The 23,896-nt window shown below is 31.2% G+C and overlaps 1 protein-coding gene across 1 annotated transcript in view; it reads right to left on the bottom strand.

Moving 5' to 3' along the window:
* Positions 1-261: 261 nt before the first annotated feature.
* The window catches only part of LOC143065018 (calcitonin receptor-like), a 63,817-nt gene continuing 40,182 nt past the window's right edge, over positions 262-23,896 (bottom strand). Inside the window, exons 2-13 of the mRNA XM_076238289.1 lie at positions 23,279-23,383; positions 21,508-21,578; positions 18,315-18,418; positions 16,386-16,512; positions 13,957-14,110; positions 12,684-12,741; positions 8,430-8,493; positions 8,064-8,143; positions 5,839-5,974; positions 4,746-4,787; positions 1,255-1,383; positions 262-705 (exon numbers count right to left, since the gene is read on the bottom strand). Coding sequence (XP_076094404.1) covers positions 652-705; positions 1,255-1,383; positions 4,746-4,787; positions 5,839-5,974; positions 8,064-8,143; positions 8,430-8,493; positions 12,684-12,741; positions 13,957-14,110; positions 16,386-16,512; positions 18,315-18,418; positions 21,508-21,578; positions 23,279-23,383 — 1,124 coding nt within the window. The 3' untranslated portion in view covers positions 262-651. The remainder of the gene's footprint in view (positions 706-1,254; positions 1,384-4,745; positions 4,788-5,838; positions 5,975-8,063; positions 8,144-8,429; positions 8,494-12,683; positions 12,742-13,956; positions 14,111-16,385; positions 16,513-18,314; positions 18,419-21,507; positions 21,579-23,278; positions 23,384-23,896) is intronic.

The raw sequence follows: 23,896 nt of genomic DNA, 5'->3' as shown, positions 1-23,896 counted from the left end.
TTTTGTTCATATACGTTAGTATAATGATACACCTTAATACCATCACACAACTGCAAAAACGTACAGCCTTTGGATATCAAATACCCGTATTAGAGTGCAGGACGACGTTGTTACATATCAATATGTTTTTAAGTACTTTTAACATGTTTCAGCAACAGTTTAAAATGCTTTGAGATAGCAATGTTTTTTATAGCTTAGTAAAGCTTTTAACTTTGTTTTTTTTTTGTAATCTGGAATACAGATACCAGCAACAAAACTGCGTTTCCTCTACATATTATTTATTGTATGTTGTTATATTACCTTTTTGGATCTACATAACTATACATTTTCAATGATAAAACATTCATAGTATACAAAGATAATATTAAGAAATGTTTGTTTTTAATAAGATCGTATACCAAAGATTTTGGTAAAATTGTTTAGTGAAAAACTTTATAAGTTTTTGTAATATAAGACATAACGTTAAGACACAATTTTCATAATAATTCCGTACACCAAAGAATATGGAAAAACTGCATTACAAAACACTACATATCGTAAGCGACTACAAAATGATATATAAAAAAACTTCTATTCTTAATTCAGTTTATCGCTGATGTTTTGCACTTCTGTTTTCCCTGAAGAATTATTTGTATCTGTAACTTGCTACATCTATACATCACATACTGTGTCTTGTAGTGGTACCATTTCTGGCTTATCTGTGAACTGGAATAGGATTATCATAGTATTTTTATCATTTTATCATGGTATTTTTATCATTTTATCATAGTATTTATATCATTTTATCGAGACTAGGGTTGAAATACATTTTAATATAAATGTAAACACAGTAGCCATAGCGTTGTCAGTTTATTTTCGACTTATGAGTTTGAGTGTTCCTTTGGTATCGTTCCCTTGTGTGAAATCGTAAGTAAACTCATCAACTTCATAAATTAAAAGCAGTTTGCTTCGTCTTTGTTTTTGTGAAATCATATAACCTATAAAGAGAAACGGCGAACAAGACATGACACAATGATCGTAACAAATCTCCCTTGAAGTTCAACCGGTTATTTTTTATTGGAGTTTAGGATAGTCCTTACGTTTTTAAAGATGACCCTTCTACACTGTTTTTATTTTCTACAAAATATTTTAAAAGTAATGCAAGCTTTAATATGAATAAAAATTGAGTCTAAATTCATAAACAGGCACGAACAGGGACGAACAGAGGCTCGAATAATCAGACTTTATAATTGAATCACAATTCTAGTAACAAACCTTTTTGTTACAATCGTCAGCCATATTTTCTGTCACGGTATAATGTGTAGATGAACAGCGATGTTTTCGTCGCCCGCTTCCATACATCAACCAATGCTGATCCCATTTACGTTTCAAAATCGCAATGATCTATAAAAAAAGAAAAAAGAAGAAGAGTACATAAAATCTGTTAAGGTATTGTCACTATTGATTTCGACTATTTACAAAATAAAGATGAACAACTGTTATAAAAGCTTTTGAAAATTGTTAGTTGTATATAAGTGTGTCAATTCACGAGGCGAGTACGCTACTGTGAACGTGGAATAGTTCGTTTTTGTTGGTTTGTTGGTATTTGGCTATAATTGCTGGAATGAAAAACCAATTCTTTGTAAAATAATAGATCTTTATTAATTGCTGGTCAATGTTCAAGTGACCACATGATAAACAATACATAATAAGTTCATACATATATAATTGAAATAAACAAGTCATTTAAATTGAATGCAGAATAATATAACGATGGAAAATATATATTCGCATTATAAAACAATAAAGATAAAATGGGGGAGCTAACTAGCTCAATTAAATTAATGTGCTGATGCCAAATAATGTCAACATGAGTGAGACAAGGGCCTCTTTTTGAATTTTAATAAAGTGTTGCTATGGTAACCAAATTATTCACTTTAAAACAAGGTTAAATTAATGATGCGTAAACAGAACATTATTACTTAAACACAAGAATATAAAAATGTTATTATTATAAACAACAATGGAATCTGGACCATAAAATGCATATGGAAATAAGGAGAGAAATGCGTTTTATTTTCATTTCTCGTTCTGACTTTAAAACAAACATTTATACATGATTCAAACGCATACTTAAACTGTATAAATTACTAAAACAATATACACAACTCTGGTTGTTACCTTTTAGCCTTCATAGTTAATAAAATACACATTCTCAATAATTTTGCATTTGACGCTGTTTATTTTATTCTTAAAAATGGGAGATAACTCTTTAAGATATAGCTAATACCGCTATGTTACTTGAAATAAATAATGGAATGAAACGTACTATAACTACTTGCGCTTTATAATCATATTCAATATAACTACTAAATAACTCAATAAAAATACCAACGCTTAATAATATTTACACGATAAAGCAAATGACTAATATAAGTAAGTCTTGTCTTTCAAATACTTTAACATTACGAACTATGAAAATATGTACAAAGTCGCTTTATTTAAACATTACAGTTAGATAGTTATTAATAAGAATGATAAAAATGCTAAATTCAATAATAGAAAACTTTAAGACTTTGTCTCTAAAAATAACTATTTACATTAGAAAATTCTGTAAATGTAAAAATACTTTTAACTTCAATTAAGCTGTTACGAATGCAACTATACCCTTTTTAGTTTCTAATATCTTAACATGTAGAAAATAATCATTTAAAATATCAATGCATAAAACATTAAAATATTCATATTAAAAATATCAACTTTTAAAACATAAAGTGACACTCACCTGGAATGAAAAACCAATTCTTTGTAAAATAATAGATCTTTATTAATTGCTGGTCAATGTTCAAGTGACAATTTCATAAAATACAAGTTTTGTTTCATTCCCAGGTGAGGCCCAATTAAGGTAAAATAACTATGTACACAAAGTAAAATATCTCATAAACCCTGTCACTGGCCCCATGTCACCTAAGAGCTCAAATCTACGATAGCGTGGTCTTAATCAGGACATGCTAATCCAGCATATTGTTAAAGGTTACATAATATTTGCTATCGCTAATAGATAATATATTAGACTCTAATTTATAGCTTTTGTAAATCTTTTGTAGAAAAATGTCAAATAATAGCTATTTTAATTCTTTGTCAAATTCTGGTATTTTATATAATCTCTTTTAAAATTAACTTATAAAAGTTGGGTGACATGACGACAGTGAAATTCTTTTATTTATAAAATAAATCAAAACTCATTTCTATTAAAACTATAGTAAAAATATGTAAAAGATCTATAAGAAAAGTGATGGTGCATTTTCCCCTATCACACTACCAAGAGACCACAGAGTCGGTTGAACAGTCTGCTAAACTTTTTTTAATGATGTTTTCGTGTATATTCGTGTATATATCAACGACAAACCTCTGTTTAACTCTTCAAATTAAAAAAAATGTCTATATAAGAAAATTTATTTCACGTTTTCATAATTGTAATAGCTCGGATGTATTTTTTTTATTCCAACTCAAGAAGAGTTGGAATAAAGTCTTGAAGTGTATTTTTGATTCATTCTGAAACTAAATTTTATTGAATTTTGTTGTGTGTGGTCTCAAACATTCTGTCCATTTAACGTTTCAAGGGATTAATTGCGACGTATCTTCCAGATTTAAATTATTTGTACGTACATCAGTTCTGTTGCTCTTTGTCTACTTTGATATAGCTAGTAGCCTCATATTAATTACCTATGTAATTGAGCATTTGACATTTATAAATATTCATTAATAAGGAGACAAAAAATATCTTGCAATTTTTATGAGATCAGAAGTAATCCAAAATAACCCATTTTGATTGTGCATTCCTTTTAAAATAGAGTGGTCCAAATATTCTTATTTAAATGTCACATGTATCAGAACAATGAGTCTACACTCATTTCAAGGACCGATATTTCGTTTTTTACATTGTCGATACTTCTAATATACTGCCTTGTTTAAATAAGGAAGTGTAGTGTAGTTTGCAATTATAGGAAATACCTTTGACAGCCCTTGTCATTGATTTAAACAACAAATGTTTTTTTAGTATATGCAATCATTGAAATAGTCAAATGCTATTGCACCATCGCAAATACGGTCGTGGTATAACTAATACCCACATTAAAGTGCAGGACGACGTTGTTACATTTTAACATGTTTTGAATTACTTCAACAGTTTAACTAATGCTTTTCATAGCTTAGTTTGTACTTTGATTTTTATAATCTGGTTTACCGATACTATTAAGATAAGTGCGTTTCTTGTACATATGTCTTGTTGTGTGTTTTAACAAGGACACTTTAAAAATATAAATACCTCAAAATTGAAAAAAAATTATTAAAGGTCCATGTTCTTTTATTTCCAAATGAGATCTATGGCCATAAAATTTGCCATATATATTACCAAGAAATTACTTTTTCATATTGAACTAAATGTTGACCAATTCAAAACTTTGTCTGTTCCTTTTTGAAAAAGGAAATTGTGAACCTGTAGTTCGATAAATTATATGACAATGTTGTTAATACTTTTAACTCGATCTCTGTATCGTAATAGTAACTAGTATGATATAATATGCATACGGATAATAAAAAAAGAAATACCAATTAACAAAGGCATCCTCAATTGGCAATTATGTTATTGTGAGATACTATTGATAAATCACGAAACAGATTGTATCAACTAAGGTAAACTTGTTATACCAAGCATGTAATGGTAAAGACAGGATAACTGAAATCTGTAAATAAAATGAACTTACCTCGCTATTACAAAAGCAATACATGATGGATACGAACGAACCCTAGAAATAAAAAAAAATCAACTGGATTATTTTCATTAACTTTGTACATAGGAGTCCTTAGTGATTTTTTAACTAAAGTAATTTCATTTCAGTTTTTTTCATTTGGTTTGTATTCACTTATACTTGGACATTTATAGCTCCTAGTATATCCATGTTGATTTTATTATGTTTACGAAGGAACCAATACTCCGTTGTTTTCAAATGATTTCTGCCTCTTTATATCTTATTATGATGTATAATTCACCCTTAATGTTACTTTGAAGGTTATATTTATGTATATGAAGTGTTTAATAAGAATAAAACGACAATAGTCATTTCGCGATCATTAAATCCATTTATTTAAAGCTCTCTTACAACTAATGAGCATTGTATAATCTGGTAATTACGGATTCATTAATTTTACGATTAATGTATTTCTCAGTGTTCATGGACCAGTGTTACAATTTATAGACCGTTATTGACACAAATAACCTAGTGGAGAACGATTTATTTACATCACGCTAAAGAAATAGTATCACTTGTCACATGTTTCAGAACGTTCCTTAATATCTTGGGGGAAAAGAATTATATACACATTAGAATATATTGGTAATCATAAACGAGGTCTGCGAATAATGTAATGAAAGAAGTAGAAGAAGTCGAAGTTTTTTTTTATATAGTATGAAAGAATGAAAGAGAGTCGACAAATACCAAAGTAATATTTAAACTCATAAGTCAAAACAACTGCGAATGAAAATGTGTGTGCTAATTAATTTCAATAGAAAATATCAGACTTTTTTCCTTTATTTGTATTTCTATAATAAAGCGTTTCCGCTTAAGATGTTGGCATTTGACCACAAGTTTTCCCTTGAAAGTTCGTATGATTTGCAGACGCCATCATGGTTTGGTAATACAATGAACAAATTCTATGATACTGATTTCCGTGTTCAAGACAATTTCATTTACATATATTTTTTTTCATGATAAGTATTCAGTATTCTTTATCTATTAGAATAAAATGTTGTAAAAATATTTTTCCATTTACATAACTCTTATCATAGGTCAACAATACCTGCAGTGAAGTTAAAACTGCCACTGAATACACATAGATATCTGATAAACCAGAACTTTCACTTGGTCTCATTGGTAATACAAGATATTGTAATCCTAGTAATGGAAGTAACACCAAAGTGGCTCTAGCTGCTTTCCTAAAAATTTATATTTGTATATTTGTTTAAACAGTGACTTGAGTTTACGAAATAGTATTAGGCAACTTCAGAAAATATTCAAACATATTGAGCTGTAGGAAAATCTAGATAGAATATCTACATAATCAACTTGTATTGCAACCATAAGATGTTGGACTTCATGAATGAAGATGACTTTCTTTTATCTAGAGGAGATGTAATAAGATGATAATTGTGGTAGATGTGTTTGATCATACTAACTCGCTTGGAAAAAATTTAATGATCAGAATGAAAAAAATATGGACAAACAATGTTATTCATTATAGGATTAAACACATTTTCTAGAGGTTATTGATGTGTAAACCGGGGCAATTAACTCACAAACTGAAAAAGTTTGTGAGTAAGAGCCCCAGTTTACACATCAATAACCTCTAGAAAAAATGTGTTTAATCCTTATAATTCTTAAGCCAAATAACCGTGATTATTAATTAACATTTTTTTGTGTAAACGCTAATATAATAACCATCGAATGTACAATTCGCCGTTTCAGAATCTAATGCATCCTAAGTAATATTTTCAAAAGTGTACACAAAAACGTCCTGATTGGTAAACAATGGAAATTTAACAAATGACATGGCATTATTTTCATTTTAGGGTACGAACAATGAAATTACCAATGATGCTTTAGATTTTGAAACAGCCAATTGACATGCCGTAACTCAAGGAGTTGGCCACTTTTTAAAATCCATAAATTCGTAAAATGCAAAGGAATCTAAAATAAAATAGCACCTACCTCCAAAACTTCATTTTAATGAGATATTATCTGAAGTGTTCAAGTAACGAAATAATCTATCTAATGGAAGTTTTATTCGTATGACGTCGTGTTTTGCCATGACGTAAATTCGCCAAATCATTTTTGAAATTTCGCGGAATTTTATTTGAATTCGAATTCGAATTCGAACTGTTATGCATTTGTTTTTTAATCTCAATTTGCTGAAAATCCCATGATCACTGCAAGCTTGTGTATCGCGCATGAATAGATTACGAAAGTAGTTTCGGAAACATGGTTTATCGACGTGTAAACTTAGAGAAAAATTCTTATTGACCAATCCAATTCAAGTATTCATAGATATGCAAATCATATAATAATTATAGTGTTTTAAATTTAGAATGGACATGGGGAATATGCCAGAGACAACAACCCGACTAAAGAGCAGACAACATACTTATTCAAATCAGCAAGGAATTAAATATGAATTAGTGTATCGTAGTCCTGGTGAAGGAAAAAGGTTTAATTAAATGAGTTATGCAAGTGAGGATTAATTTAGGTTCGTTATTGAGAAAAGATGATTTTCAAATACATGGCCGGACATTGTGTAGATTCAGACATATGGTGACCAACAATGTTGTCGGTACACAGATCTCATAAGAGCACTTTACTTGCTCTTTTAATGGTTAATAAATGTTACATTTTCATAAACACAGAACACATTTCTTTCGACACATTTATACAATGTAAATACAGTTCAAATGAGCATTTAGTCATACACTGATCGTACATAACAGGCAAAAGTAGTTACCGATACTCAAAACTTGTACATTATACACCCATTTTGTATTAATGGCACATGGAAAATTTCAATACCTCCAAACGGAATAAGACGAGGCGAATCGACTCAGTTAGAGTCCCCTGTCGATCACGCACTGCCCAAAATTCGAATCCAGAGTTAGTGACAACTTCCGTGACAGAAAACAGAAAACAATCAGACTACTATCGTTGTGTCTTCCGATCTTTGACTTCTTACACATGTATCTGGTGAATTCAGAAACAGGTACTTCATTTCTTTAGAATACCGAGGGATTGCCATGTTCTTATACCTTATTGTCAATTGTAGTTCTTCTTTCTTTTTAAGAATTTTGTTTTTATACCCCCAGGTATATATGATATACACCAGATTTACAACACTGATCGGAAATTGTATTTTCAATGCTCATCATCTTTTAAATGATTTTGTAATGCAATTGGTTTGTACTAAAGTATAAGCAAACTATCTTAGATGAATCTCTTCCAAACACCGTGGAAGGAGTCAAGTCTTAAATCGTAACCTACTTGCTTTGTGATGCTTCTGGAATTTTCTGCAACTTTGTCATCAATAGTCTAACAATATTAACAAGGAACCCTATGTTGATCTAAAATATGCAAAGTTTGATTTAACAGAAAAATTTACATGTTAAAGACATATAAATATTTGATGTGATGTTTAAACATGTGTAAGCCAGTTAAAGAATATAATAGCAAACACATTTAAACTTATGGATGATAGCAACCTTTCTGTAGATTTTTTTAAAACTTTTTTTACCATTATTTACTTGCATTTTCATGTAATAAAAAAAAAACAAAAAAAAAACAGCATAGATATCTTTATGCAAGTAAAAAAAATTGTGTCTATCAATTCAATGCATTTTGAATACTTACACAAATGGAAACAACTATTGGACCATACATAATCCATTGCAAACTACTTTCTTCATGCCAACATCTAAAACATAACATGTAAGAATTACAACAATATACTGTAACATATTATATCAATTTTAATGATGATAAATATAGATTCTAACATGGCATGTTTCATATCATACCATTTATCAGTCCTTGGTCATGGTATCATCCCGAGAGCCGACAGGCTCGAAGAATGATTTTAATCATGGGCTTATAATGGGTCTGACATGAAAAATGACATGTTATGTTCTTTTTATAATATACTTCAGCAAAGACATAAAGACAGGAACTTTTTTAAACTCAATTTCACATTCTGTCATCATCGGATTTATCACAAATGATAGGCAGGGAATTAATCATTTTAATATTTAAGACTGTATGACATTTTGACAATTGTATGGATGTGTAGAAGCTATCATCAAAACACATTGGCGTCACTGATCATTGTTTGTAGACTAAACGCGCGTCTTGTGTATAAAATGTAATACTGTTATCTATGATAAGTTCATTTATATTGCATTACGTTTGATATTTTTCAACTTGCAGCTGGATATTGTCCAATATCCACCACACTGACACGGGTCGACGATAATTATATGCTGAATTTACATCAATGATTTCAAAAGAAATACGAGATTTGATGAAACATATTGACAATTAAGTAAACATTAAAACGCTTAAACTAAAACTTGCAGTGAGGTGAGAGTTATTATTTGGGCAGTTTTGAGTTTTGCCTCAATGTTCCAAGATTTAGAACAGCAATAAAAGCATTTGTCCTTTGATGCATGTACTTATTTTGTGTCTTTGATGGAAATCCCATATCCTTTTGTTTTTCTGTTATTGTTTAGACGAATGAAAATTGCTTTCCGTATCGGACTGGGGGCTTCGCAGAGATTAGTTACATTTAACCGTTAGTCAATCACACGTTTACTTTTTCAATATACTAGTTATATATATTAATTTGAAAAAATAATGAAATTTTACACATTTACGAGTAAATGTCAGACTAACAGAAAAACAAACAGCAATTAACGTCCCTGTATCTATGAAACTGGTATTGAAGAAGGCATTCATTACGAAAACCAATCGTCGAAATGTCGAATGTCATTAACTAAAGCACTATATATCTTAAAATAATTCAGAATGTGTCAATTGTTGTAAAATACCTTATGATATAATCACTTTTACAACATTCAAATTATCTTAATCTGCTGTTTTCACATCTTTTAATGTAAAGATATTTTCTGTGGGAATATCAATCATTTTCGTAATGTATATTGCATGTAGATTTTAATTAACGAGTAGGATTCGATCAATTTCTAAGATGAAGCTGTTGAGTTCAAACAATCAAGCATGAACCAATCAGACGGTATAATGAATTGCTAACAAAAGGTTAAGACAATTCCTGAAGAAGTATTTAAGGACGACCATATTTCTGCACTAATACGTTGTTGTTTTTATGACATATGTTGGAATGAATAAATGTATCCAATTTAAAACAATATGTTTTGCGTATCAAATACGGAAAATGTAATGAATTTTTGAACTATAAAAGTACTTGATAATATTTTTAATTTTTAAGAAATTGTTGTTCTGTAAAGCCTTTGTTTATTCACTATTTCAATTTTAATTATAGACAATGTCAAAATCAATCCATACTCCATTAGAACTACCAAGATTTTAAGGATGATAATCGTTGTTGCATATTTATAGAAATAAATCAAATTTGAACAAAATCTAGAACCATTTCAATTTTTTAGCCTAATGTCAAACCGTTCCTGGTATTTCTAAATTTAATACGGTGACTTGATTTCGGGCACACCGGACGACTCATTATTGCCGGAACTTTCAAAACAGGTGACGTCTTTGTAAACAATGATTTAAAGAGTCTTCTTAATTTATTTCCGTAAATTTTATATCAAAATAACATCCTGGAAAATTACTTTTTTGGGATAATTTCAAAAGTATTGAATTCTATGCATATTAATATTGAACCGGCTTTTAAAAAAATGATATTTTTACTTTTTTCCCACGAAATTCTTTTACATGCAAATTTCAAAATTAAATATGAAAAGTGAGTTAAGACGGTACATTTGTATTTGCATATTTCAATAGTGCATATCATAACTGACGTGTGAAATACTTCAAGGAACAATCAACGAGAGATTTTTTCTGTATTGTTTGTCCTTAAAGGGAGGTATACTAGTTGCCTCCTATGTTTTGGTTGTTACCAGAATCATGGATAATTTCAGTGACTGGAAATGATTAAGGTCTATGATCCCGTCAATGTCCCATAATATTTGTTCGTATGGTAGGTATACTTTGGATCAAGTATTGAATGCAAATTTGTGTGCAAATACATCAGATTTGCATTCGCTAATGACGGTTTTCTATGTTAGAATAATCATAATTCCATTATGTAGTGTTTTCTGTTTTAAAGCGATTTGTTTGCCATCTCCCGTGAGACTCTCTAAACCAATGTCAATTACCATGGCGTCAAAACAACCTTGTCAATCGTTATTCAATGGTGTTTTAGTTTCTTGATTGGTATACCCTTTGCTCATTTGTGTTTCATGTTATTTGCAATTTAAATTATTATTATCGTGTTCAATGTTGAAAATATTCACATCTTTAATTTATCTATGCATTAGTCGATGCTTATTTAAAAACAATAAGTAAGTAATCACAAATTATTAGTAAGTACATTTTAGATAAATGTCCACGAGATACCAATCTTACAGCAGAAAAAATCAAACAGAACCAAACTTCTGGAACAATTGATATCAAGATGTCAGCATGTAGTTTTCAACGATAACATTGTTTCGCTCTATATCACGTCTTAACACACAGCGTTCTAAATGGTATCGAATCACGCATTGCTCTAAATTGAATCGAGTGACACAGCTCTCTTAATAACATCGAGTCACACAGTGCTTCTAGACACATGTACATATTCTGGCACCGAGTTAACAGCGCACTATATGGCATACAGTGGAGATCACTTCTCACCTTTCATCAAATCTGTCAGAATTTGTCAGGGAAACTGTTCTAGGACAGTATGTACAACTGTCATCCTGACACCTTTTAGACAGTTCAAGCTAGAACAGTTCAAAGCTAGAACTGATTTGGTCAGTTCTACCCTAGAACAGTTTTAGACAGTTTTACGACTAGAAAAGTTCTAAGACTAGAACAGTTCTACGATTAGAACTGATTTTGTTAGTTCTACGGCTAGAATTGATTTAGTCAGTTCTATTCATAGAACAGTTTTAAGAACTATTTGTCTTAAATATAAATAAGTCAAAAGAATATAATATATATATTAAAACATTCTTTATCAACGATAATAATAACACTGGATGGTGACCAGTGAGATTCCCTAGCTGCAGGGACTTTGTTTAGAACAGGTTAGGTCAGTTCGGCTAGAACAGCTTTAGACAGTTCGGCTGACACTTCTACAGTTAGAACTGATTTGGACAGTTCTACCTAGAACTGAGTCTGACAGTTCTAATTATAAAATTAACAGTTCTAATGTAGAACGGTTCTAGATAGTCTAGAACAGTTAAGAACAGTTCTATGAGATGTTATTCTGACAGTTCTAATGAGAAGTTAGAAGTGAATTCCACTGTATATGGTATCGTGTCATACAATGCTCTATGTGTCACACAGCGGTAACTATTTATTCGTCCTCAATGCTTTTCAACTTCGTATATTATTTTGGCATATTTGTTTATATTCGAGCGTCACTGACGATTTATTTGTAGTCGAAACGTGCGTCTGGTGTACAGAATGGTAATCCTAGTATATATGATGAGTTTAACTGCATCGACTCGCATCTAGTTCAATGGAATATAAAATTGAAAATAGATAAACAGAGATGGTGAGACCAATAGGCGTGATTCGTGTTTGGAGATTAGCACATACAGGTGATGGTTAAATTAGTTTTTTTAATACTGAGCAAATCCTTGTAAACATTTCAATAACTTGAATTATTCAAAATTTTATTTGAAATAACACAAATAAAACAGAAAACCTAAAATCTAATTAACCTCTGTATTATGTATTGTTATGTCGTACATGTAAATCAAACGATAACAAAGCATCACAGAAAAAAGTAAAATCACAAAAGATTTATTGGTTTACAATAATGACACAATGAGGTATCATAACGTCACATGTTGTATACTAAAGTAAATTAAATCTTTTAATGTTAAATGGTTTCACTCTTACCTTTTTCCTGTTCGACTTCTGAGAACAGTATAGATAATGGTTGGAATAAGTGGGTATCCTGCAACATGATATCACTTGTTTATTTATTTATAGTCAACATGAATGTAAATGTAAAAATGTTTTAAGTAAGGAACAATTTAAAAATGTTGCTTGACGAGACCGTAAAGATCTATCTTTTCACTACGTTATCTAAACCGGCTTAAATTTCGAGATTTTGATTTACCTGCAGGATGAAAATAATATAAACCTTTGTTTTAAATGTTTTGCTCGGTTAAAAGTTTCCACTGGAGCAGTTCCTGAACACAAGGCAAAACTACAACAATCAAAGCTTGCAAAATTCTTCATTGATATTTAAGAAATTAAACACAAAAAGATATATTTTCAATCATAGATACAAGTGGATACATATTTGTACTGTAAATACTTTCCCTATACGTTCAGACATTGTTCCTTAGGAAACACTAATGTGTACTCCTTTATTGGGATAACAAAATATTTGATTATGCTTAAATCGTCTTTTTTATATTTTTAAGATGAAATTGTATTATTATAAAAAGTCTTTATCATTTAACATTGGCTATTATCATCTTTTTTTGCATTTAGTTTCCTGTTTAATGCACCTTGTATTATGATACGAACATTGTAACTAGTTTCCGAATTTAAGCTTTTGTTCCGATATAAACAGTATTTACTATGATTACAAACAATGGACACTTGATACTTTGTATTTTGCTGTTCACATTTAAACCATTATCTTTTGAATAAGTGTTTTGTTGTTATAAAACGACTTCAATTTCAGTGGAATTTATGAAAAAAAAAGTCACATATCTCAGATTTCAGGAATTGGATTCTAGCTTCAAAGTTTGAACAAAACTAAAGTTTTCCATTGTAAGGTTAAAAGGCATTGATTTATCAAATACATGGCATTTTTTGTTTGTTTGTGTAAGGTCATACCTGGAACCAACTTTACACGTTTGAAATTGTATCACATCACAGGAAAAGGAGATAGATTCTTATCATATAACAGTACATGTATCAGAATAGTTTAAGGGTAATGATAATCATATTTGAATCTCTATCGAACTGTCCTATTCAAATTCATTAAAATGATTTTCTTCTTTTAAATTTTAGATAGTACATGTTTTGTTTCAGATAACCAATTGAAACTTCAGTTTATTTTTTTTTATCTCTAGCAAACTCGCCATATTGGTTGCTATGATGAACAAAACAAGTGTATATACTTTAAAAAAAATATAGAAAAGAATAAGCTTACCCCATCCAATTGCATAACATATAAATGTTAGTATTTTTCCGTTGCTGAATACTCTTATTAGTACTGTGTGAAGGTAAAGTCCTTCGCAAAACATCCAGGCAAAATTACATTGCATAAAATACTGTGCTAACACGTGGAGAAATTGACACCACCACTGAAAGAATGATAATTTTAATCTTTTACTGCACCAGTTGTGCCATTCTTATTTCGAATAGTACATGTCTTATTCAATATGAGTTCTTCGTAATATCAAGATTAAAAAAAACAAAGATCAACAAAAGTGGGGCGAAAGATACTAGAGGGACAGCCAAAGTCATAGATCGAAAATTAACTGACAACGCCATGGCTAAAAACAAAAGGACAAACAGACAAATAATAGTATAAAAGACACAACATAGAAAACTAAAGACTAAGCAACACGAACCCCAACAAACACTGGGGGTGATCTCAGGTGCTCCAGAAGGGTAAGCAGATACTGCTTCACATGTGGCATCCGACTTGTTGCTCATGTGATTACAAACCCGGTAGATAGTCTAATTCGGTAGGTCACATTCGTAGTGAAAAGGGAAGTGGATTGTTGTTACGACAAAACATATCCGAAATCATCTGTGAAACGGTTATTCCATAACGGTCAACCAACTCGTGATGTCGTCCGTAAAATTTACGAAGGGATGATTTCAACTTCACCATTTGTAACTCTTGGTTTAATAGCTTCCTTGAGATCAGCAACCCGGTATCAAGGAAATTGTGATAGGAAATACAAGCCCGGGAATATCGTATCAATTGGGAGATATATACTCCGTATGCAGGCGCTGCTGGAATTTTTCTACATAGAAATGGAAAGTTCATGAATTGGAAGCTGATATCATCTCTTTTGTCGTAAAGTTTTGTTTTCAACCGACCCTCATTGTGAATTTCTAGATGTAAGTCAAGATATTAGGCAGACTTAACTGTATATGGTATAACCTTTATCTCTAGTTAGATTGAACAGATGCGTTCAACATAGTCACCAAATTTTGAATTATTTAGTGAGAGAATATCTATATAGCGGAAAGTTAAGTTAAAGGATATTGCTAACTTCTTATCTTTCTTCTTAGAAGTTCCTGTATAAAGTCAGCCTCAAATATTAATAAAGAAACAAGTCGGCACAATTTGTTCTCGTTGCAATGCAATTGCAACAGTCTGTTGAAAAACACGTCCTCCGAACGTAACAAATATGTTGTCAATCAAGAAATCAAGCATCTTGATAATGTCAGTTGCAGAGAAATTTTTGTTTGAAACAGAGTGATTCTTTACAAAGTAGTATTTATTCCTCCCTAAAATACAGTACTTGTATCTACGTTCGCCAGTCTTTTTTTATGAAACAAAACACACGTGTGTTACGACATTTCTACACTCGAGACAGTTACATTTTGATTTTTTTAAATACTTAAAAATTAAGTGTTGAGAGTGGAGAAACATCGTAATACAAGAGTTATAGTGGTGGAATCTGTTTATCTTATGATTTTTATCCTTCTTTTTCAAAGAATGGGGACCTTTGTGTACTTTTGATGTGAAGTCATCAGGCATGGTCGCCTTTTTTATGACGTCACAAAGTAAACTTTAAAAGAAGTCAAGACAATTTAACGTCACAATTATATTTCGACCAATCATTTGCCGAGACCAGATTTTTCACTCGCGGGAAGAAATGTTTTTTCTCACACCGATCAAGAAATATGAAAAAAGCACAACAATTAAAGAAACGTCAATCCTTGACATTACTGAATAGTCCTTGTAATATATACCCCGTTTCTATAGGATAGTTTGGTGTGCAATCAGGAAAAAAAACAAGTCCTTGATATTAAGAAAACATCACTAGTTACTCTATATTTGAGTCACCTTTCTATTTTACTTTTTTGCTTAAAATATCTGTATGTTACTATGATTTAACAGCATTATTCATTTGATAATCTAGTTCCTTTATGTACCATACTTCAAAAAATACCGTACCAGAAAAATATTGATCAAGAAACAGGCGTCATTCGCACTGAAATCGGTATCATACGGTAGATTAGTGTCACTGGGCACGTCTGCTGATTGGTTCGTGGCACAACAAAGTATCAAATTATATTCTTCTTAAATGAAGGCATGATCTTAAGAATATATTTCATTTCCTTAATTTTATAACTGAACTAGAGCTGCGGTTGTAACTTCCTCGTGCAAACTTAAAAAAGATTATTTTAGAAACATGTCCTTGAAAGCACGTTAAGACGTATCATGCTTATATTTTCATTCAAAAAACTGCTTATCGCAGCAAACCCAAATAAAAAAAACACCCGCTGTATCATGAATGACTATTGCTTTTTTGTGTTGCAGTTACCAACTTTGCAATTATATTGGAGTAAATGTACTGATCACCTTTTCGGAGAAACTTACAAGAATATACTTACCGGGTTAGCATCTATAATATCTCCGTCTAGTACGACTAGTTTGTAGTAAAGGATCCAGGTTAAACCAGTAAACACGTATGATAGGAAGAGATTTTTATGGATCAGCACCCTTCCACATCGCAACTGTCTAAAGACAAAGAAATTAATAATTATAATTCGTTTGAACCAAAATGTTCGGAAAAAAGTTTTGAAGAGATTGTTTGCATAAAGTTATCAGTAATTATACACCATAACAAACACAAGAAAATTCTTTAAAGATATATTTAATAAAAACATAGAAGTTTTCATACTAATTAATACTTCGTATTCAGTATTTGTAATCCTGGGTTGGTTTTTCAAAAAATATTTGTTTTGGTATGTGCAGAATGCGATAAGATATAATAAGCAATCTATATAGCACTCGATGACCTTTAGACATGATCAAAATCCATTCTGTATAGTAAGATACAAAAAGGCGCCATCATCACACAATGAAAATAAATCTAAAAGAGAAAACTAACGGCCTCAACAATTATACATAAAGCGAATGTGGCAGACTGCAATCAACGACAACGACTGCTATAATGGCTGACAGATATCCGGAATGAGGCAAGGTTTAAATATTAATGAGCGCTTAATCCTTCCTCTAGTTTATGACAGTGATGCTACAGCACAACATAAAAATAAACGAAAAAACTCAGCTTATCTCCTCAGATCGGCATTAAGAATTTTTTTTTAAAAAGACAAAAAAAAAGCAAGTTACCGAACACAGAATACTCGCAATTACTGGATGCTAGTTCAACTAGTAGATAATCTATTTTTACTAGACTTAAATATAAATCCATAGTAGGTTTTGGTGTCCCGGAATCGTAAAGAATCTGAGCAAATCATAGTAAAAAGCACTGTCAGACTGTAAGTGAACAGCCATATATATAAGATGATGTAGTATGGGTGCCAATAAGACAACTCTTCATGCAAGTCACAATTTCTAAAAGTAAACCATCATAGGTCATATGGTGTTCAACACGGAGCCTAGGCTCACACCGAACATCAAGCTATAAAGGGCTCCCAAAATGACTAGTGTAAAACCATACAAGCAAGGGAAGAACCGTCTATACACATTTGTATTTAGTTATATTTTAACTTATTAAAACACAATCTATGTTTGTACCTATGACGACAATATGCATGAATGTAAAATCGATAATCTAAGTCAATTCAAAGAATCGATCAGATTAAATGGTTCATTTCTAAATTTATGGGCTCTACAAACTACATCACCTTAAAATTTAGCATGTTATATTTCTTCAAGTAAAGCCAAACTTCCATGCAAACCAACCTTTGTATCTATGAAACAGTTTCGTAAACGTACATATAGGTGTGGTATGATTTTTTGTGCCAAAAACAGCTGTTTTTGAATAACATCTTACATGTAAGATTGAACAAAAATTGAAACCATAAAATATAAAATATGATATACGTACTAAACGTGGGGGAAATATGAAGAAAAATTAAATATGTTATTTCAATTTTCCAATGAATATTAAACATTGATGCTAAGGACACATGGATAAATATGACTCTAGATTTAATATCCTTGTAACTTTCACAAACTAGTGTTGTAATCATAGGTTTATAAATATATTCATCACTAACGTATAATGTCGAAAAACAAAATTGAGTTCGAGGCTATCTCTTGATTGTAGATATGATAAGTTTTGTTTTCAATATTTTTGACAAAGTACGTGTACTTTTATACTTTTATTAATTATATTCTGCAATTTAGTATTCCTACTGTAATGATTAAGTTGGAATTGTTTTTGTTTTGCATTGAAATCAGTATTACATAACCAAGGGTACTTCTTTGTCTTTTATCGTTTGTTAAAAAAAGATCTAAAATATAAGAAGCCATTAAATTTTACAGAACTTGAAAATTTCATCGTTTCCTACCTGAATCCGAAGAAAATGGATAATGCAATTGTGAGCAGCAGTAAAGACAACGCATTTCCAGCAATATATACATAAACATAACCTTGACTCTCATGGCTAATATCCTACAAAAGAAGACAACATTTCAACTTTAAATTTAAGGATTTCACTGATTTTGAATTAACCAAAACCAAACAACATAAGTTTTTATTTAATTTTTATAATAGCGAAATAATATATTGTGGGTTTCCGTTCATATTCCTAAATTAAATAACTGCAATGATATAAGTTATTTTTAAATTTTGTCAAACATAATATATATATGTATATCCTTATTATCACAAATAAAAAGTTATTGTGGAAGAAGTATTCTGCATGAATTAAATACGTATCCATTTTTTAATACCATTTCGCTATTCCATTATAGTTCGAACTGAGTGAAAAATAAAAGACACCAAGGATTATTTCCACGATTTAAAGAAATCAAATAAAAACATGGACAAATTACCATCCTTTCTGTCTGAACTTTGTTTTGATGTTATCAAACATGTTTGATGGTTATATTGTACATAGAAATGAAATAAGATAATGCATGTTTTGCTTTATTACAGTAAAGGAAACCGTAAAGATTTCAGCGTAGTCTTTACATCGTTATTTATTGCACAATATTGCCAATGCATTTTACAACATTTTCGTTATTGCATCAACTACATCAATACTGTCCATAAACAATTATTTACGCTTTGACATAAGACTAAGAGATCATATGCAGACTAATGTTGCGAAACTTCTATAGTAAGATCACTATACCGGTATACACGGGGTTCTTTTAAACAATTATGATATACAATGTAAATTGTTGATGGTCCAGCAGACAAAACATTGTTCTTTATTGAAGATGGTTTGCTGATTATCTGCAATTATTACCAAATAACAAGATGGCTTAAGACAAAAGCTACATGAAAATTAGAAAAATACTCCTTTATTAAGATCGATTTCCTACTGAATCACTATATTTAAGGTCATTCAACGATGGTTTGCTTTATATAATTTGTTTTTGTAATGCAAATATATTATTGCATAACTAAAGCGACTTGTCACTGCAAATGTACTGGTCGTGAACATCAAAACGATTGCCATTAGTTGAACCGGAACTGTTTACTATTCTGGATGGCTTTTGGCCTTTCTCAATTTTCTTGGTGTTTTTGTGGCTCACTCTTGAAATCCTTTGTATTTAAATTTGTGGACTTGTGGGTTTTTTCCCGTTAATTTTTTGCCAGTTCCTTAACTCATGTTTTTTATTGGACTTATACTCATGGTATTTGTTTTCATATACGTATGGATGATTGCAGTCGATCGCTTTTTATAGATTGTTAAGTATGGGATCTTTCCTGAATTATATTTATGCCAGACTCCAGTTGGAACCCTGTGTTTTGAATATTTACTAACATCGACATCATGCTATTTACAAGCGGTATCGATTGTAAGTCTTTCAAAATATACAGCGCGGTAAAATAAATCCCAAGAAATTAATTTTTCACAGCTGTCTTGATTTAATCAGTTTTTGCAGATGAAAAAATACATCAAATAAGCGAAACGATAAAAAGAAAATAAAGCCCAATTGAGTACCTTTATATTTAAAGTGCAACATGCAGTGCTTTGAACAGCAATACATGGTAACTATTAAACCTCTTCAATATTTGAAGCAGAAGAATTATAATAGCATGCTGGTAATATGTAAATATATATCTGTTTTCGACTAGATTTTATTGAACATTAACTTAATAAAGACACAGGTTTGTACCAAACAGTACTACACAAAATCTGTTTAGGCTAAGGTTTAAAAAAGTAAGTAAATTATGCAAATAAAAATCATGATATATTCCTTTTACGTAAGCATTAATTTTAATCAATTTTTTGATATGTCATAAGTACATTAAATGTATATACAAACATTGCGATATTGTTTTGAAGCTATGGTACGCTCGCATTACCTGTAAAGCTAAAATTTGCCACATTTTTGAAAACCTATGACATTTTAATTTGAGCATTGTAAATATCCTATCCAAATGGCTATCATTTACTTTGAAGAACAGTTAAATGTAATGTGGTTAATATTAAAGGAAATGTGGACGATACCTTTGATTTATAAAATGACAGCAGTCGAACGTCACAAATTAAGTAAAGGTCGGGTCTTCAAGAGTTGAAAAATAGTTGTGAATTAATTAAAAAGGTCTGCCATCGAAAGTCTATGTTGCGAATAAAAAAAGCATACTTTTCTACATTGGCTAGAGGTATAGGGGGAGGGTTGAGATCTCATAAACATGTTCAACTCCGCCGCAATGTTGCGCCTGTCCCAAGTCAGGAGCCTCTGGCCTTTGTTAGTCTTGTATATTTTTAATTTTAGTTTCTTGTGTATAATTCGGAGTTTAGTATGACGTCCATTATCACTGTTCTAGTATACATATTTTTTAAGGGGCCAGCTGAAGGACACCTACGGGTGCGGGAGTTTCTCGCTACATTGAAGACCCATTGGTGGCCTTCGGCTGTTGTCTGCTCTATGGTCGGGTTGTTGTCGCTTTGACACATTCCCCATTTCCTTTCTCAATTTTATTAGAATATGACTGCAATAAGACGGTCACTTACGATGTTCCTGACTTGCAAGATGCACATTATATGTGACGAACTTAGAATAGTCTTTTATAGATTTCATCACTCCCCTTTGTTTGTCTCTTTCACTTGACTATCATATGGCCAGTATAGAAAAATACTAACATCAAGTATAACTAAAGATTTTTTTTTTATGTTTTGTCAGTTTAGATTAAAAACAGAATTTGGGTTCAAACTCTGCAGCCTTATTTTTAAGAAAGAGAGGATGTCATAGGAGGTAGGCTTGTAAAACATTATTCAATCAAAACAGACAACATGGAAGGAAACACAAAAAACAACAAAATATCCACTAAACAATACATAGAAAATGCTACACAGAAAACTAGATATTAAGCAACGCCAACCAACAAAAACCATTGTTGAAATGAGATGACCCAGAAGGGAATACAGTTACTGTTCGATTTGTGGCAATTGTCGTGTTACAAATTGCAAGTTTAAATTATTAAAATTTTTGAAACAATGTATATTTCAATATTTTTCGTTCTATATAATATAAGGTAAAACAATGCAATAATAACTTTAAATACATTTATGTATAGCTTACGTTTAAGTGAGTATAATTTTCCCCTCTGATGTCCCATGTTCCGTTTTCTGTACAATGATAACTTATTCGGTCTGAAATGGAAACAATATTTTGCTTTTTACAGCGTTCGTAGTTTGTCTATCAAAACATTTCAATTTCGGAAGAAATAAGAAGCATGCACTAAGTTTACCAACTAGAGATATTTAGTGGAAAATCAGTAGCCGTTAACCCTAGCTTGCACAAGGCTTTGACAAATTGTAACAGCATGAAATAGAGTCGCACAAATACTTAAATCCACGAATTCGAAAAAAAACATAGATAGAAGAAACATATACAATTAGAAAGTTAAATCTGTTTTACACGATTTCAAATGTGGGCAATGATTGTTTATCCTCATGGAAGTTAAAATGAACAACATATCAGCAATAAAAAATATATAATTTGAAGCTTATTTTGGAATGGCGACTGATAAAACAAAAACCCACGCGAAATGATGATTGTAATTGATAACAGAATGCCAGATCAACTAATTTACACTGCAAGGATCAAACCGGGGTAAAACTATGATAATCCCTAAAGTTTTCTCATCTAGCAGTTAAAATTTGGCAAGTTCTTTCGGAATGAAGATGTTACATACGATGTTTCTTAGCTGATGAGTCTGTATGCGAGTTGTTGCAAGGAAAGATGTATGCCCTAACAAACCTGCCCTGATTTTCGATTGGCAGTTCGAATTTCACGTTCGTTCTTAATTACTTTGCAGACTGACTTATCTATTGTATTAATTGGTAAGTTGTGCTCCTTCTGGATACGTGTGACAATTTGCAACTGGTTATTTAAGCAAGCAACAATCAATCTATCTATTAAATTAAATATCTGCAATGGATGTTTGTCTCCTCGCGGTTTCAAATTCAAACAAATTTCATAAGAAAAAAAACATTCTTAATAGTATGAGGTACAAATGTATACAAGAAGGAAAAGCCTTCTTTAAAACTAACATATACGGAAACAATCCCAATGAGACAACTATCAATCAGAGACCAAATGACATAGATGAACGGCCTTGAACTACGAACAACACTCATACTGTATAGTTTGCTGTAAGAGACCCCAACATGACAGAATGCAGTATAAAGTAATGTCTGATGAATAAAAAATAAAATGAAAAGCAAATATTTATAAATAAAACACCAAAAATCGACGGTAAACCCACTGAATTACAAACTCCTGAAATGGGAAGGCGCATACAGAAGGCGACAGGGTTAAACATATTTGCAAGCGCTCAACTCTCCTCTAACATGGTAATCAAAATGGTTTACATCATAATTATATTTTGTGAAAACGAGATTTTTATAGTTCGTTCTTATGTTGTACTGTTATACCACTGTCCCAGGTTAGGGTGAGGGTTGGGATCCCGCTAACATGTTTAACCCCGCCACATTCTGTATGTATGTGTCTGTCTGAATTCAGGAACCTGTAATTCATTGATTGTCGTTTGTTTATGTGTTAAATATTTGTTTTTCGTTCATTTTTTGTACATAAATTAGGCCGTTAGTTTTCTCGTTTGAATTGTTCTACATTGTCATTTCGGGGCCTTTTAAAACTGACTTTGCGGTATGAGCTTTGCTCATTGTTGAGGGCCGTACGGTGACATATAGTTGTTAATTTCTGTGTCATTTTGGTCTCTTGTGGAGAATTGTCTCATTGATAATTATACTACATCTTTTTTTTATATTTCATCGTGGTTTTTAGATTTTTAAGTAAGAAAGAAAAATAAATTAAAACTAATACGCACAGCTATTGATTGCTAGGATCCTTGATTGAACTGCTGTTTCACCAGCCAGTGTGTGGTTCCAACATGCTCCCATCCTTCCAGCTGTGCCATTACAAAATAAGTTATCTTAAAAACAAAACATAGTACTTATAAAGTTTAATTCACCGTTCACCAACTATTCATACAATGTTATGACATGCACAGAAAAATAAATGTTATGATACAGAAAGACAACATCAACAAGTGTAATTTCGGTCAACCTATTCAATAATTCGGAATTCTGATTACCAAGTATTTATTTGTCAATCAAAATCAAGAACCAAACAACAATTATTGATTGGCTATTTACTGACTGTAATATGTGACAATGACTTGTTGCTCCAGGAGGGTATCTCATACACTGATATTGATGCAAATCCTATTCAGTTTGTCAAACAGTTGGCGTTCAAGTTATGATACACGACATGATAAATGTAATTTTTAAAATGATTGTCGGGTATATTTGTTTTTGTGTGTTGTATCAGTTGCAACTATTTTCTGCTCACAATTCAATTACAGTCCACACGACACGTGATTCAAGATTAACTTTTATCAGGTAAATACCAGAAGACAAAATTTCTTCGTGGAATAACAGCCCGT

Source organism: Mytilus galloprovincialis, chromosome 2 (assembly GCF_965363235.1).
Source record: "Mytilus galloprovincialis chromosome 2, xbMytGall1.hap1.1, whole genome shotgun sequence".
NCBI lineage: Eukaryota > Metazoa > Mollusca > Bivalvia > Mytilida > Mytilidae > Mytilus > Mytilus galloprovincialis.
The sequence above is the reverse complement of the archived record's forward strand: the minus strand, read 5'-3'. Positions and strand labels throughout refer to the sequence as shown.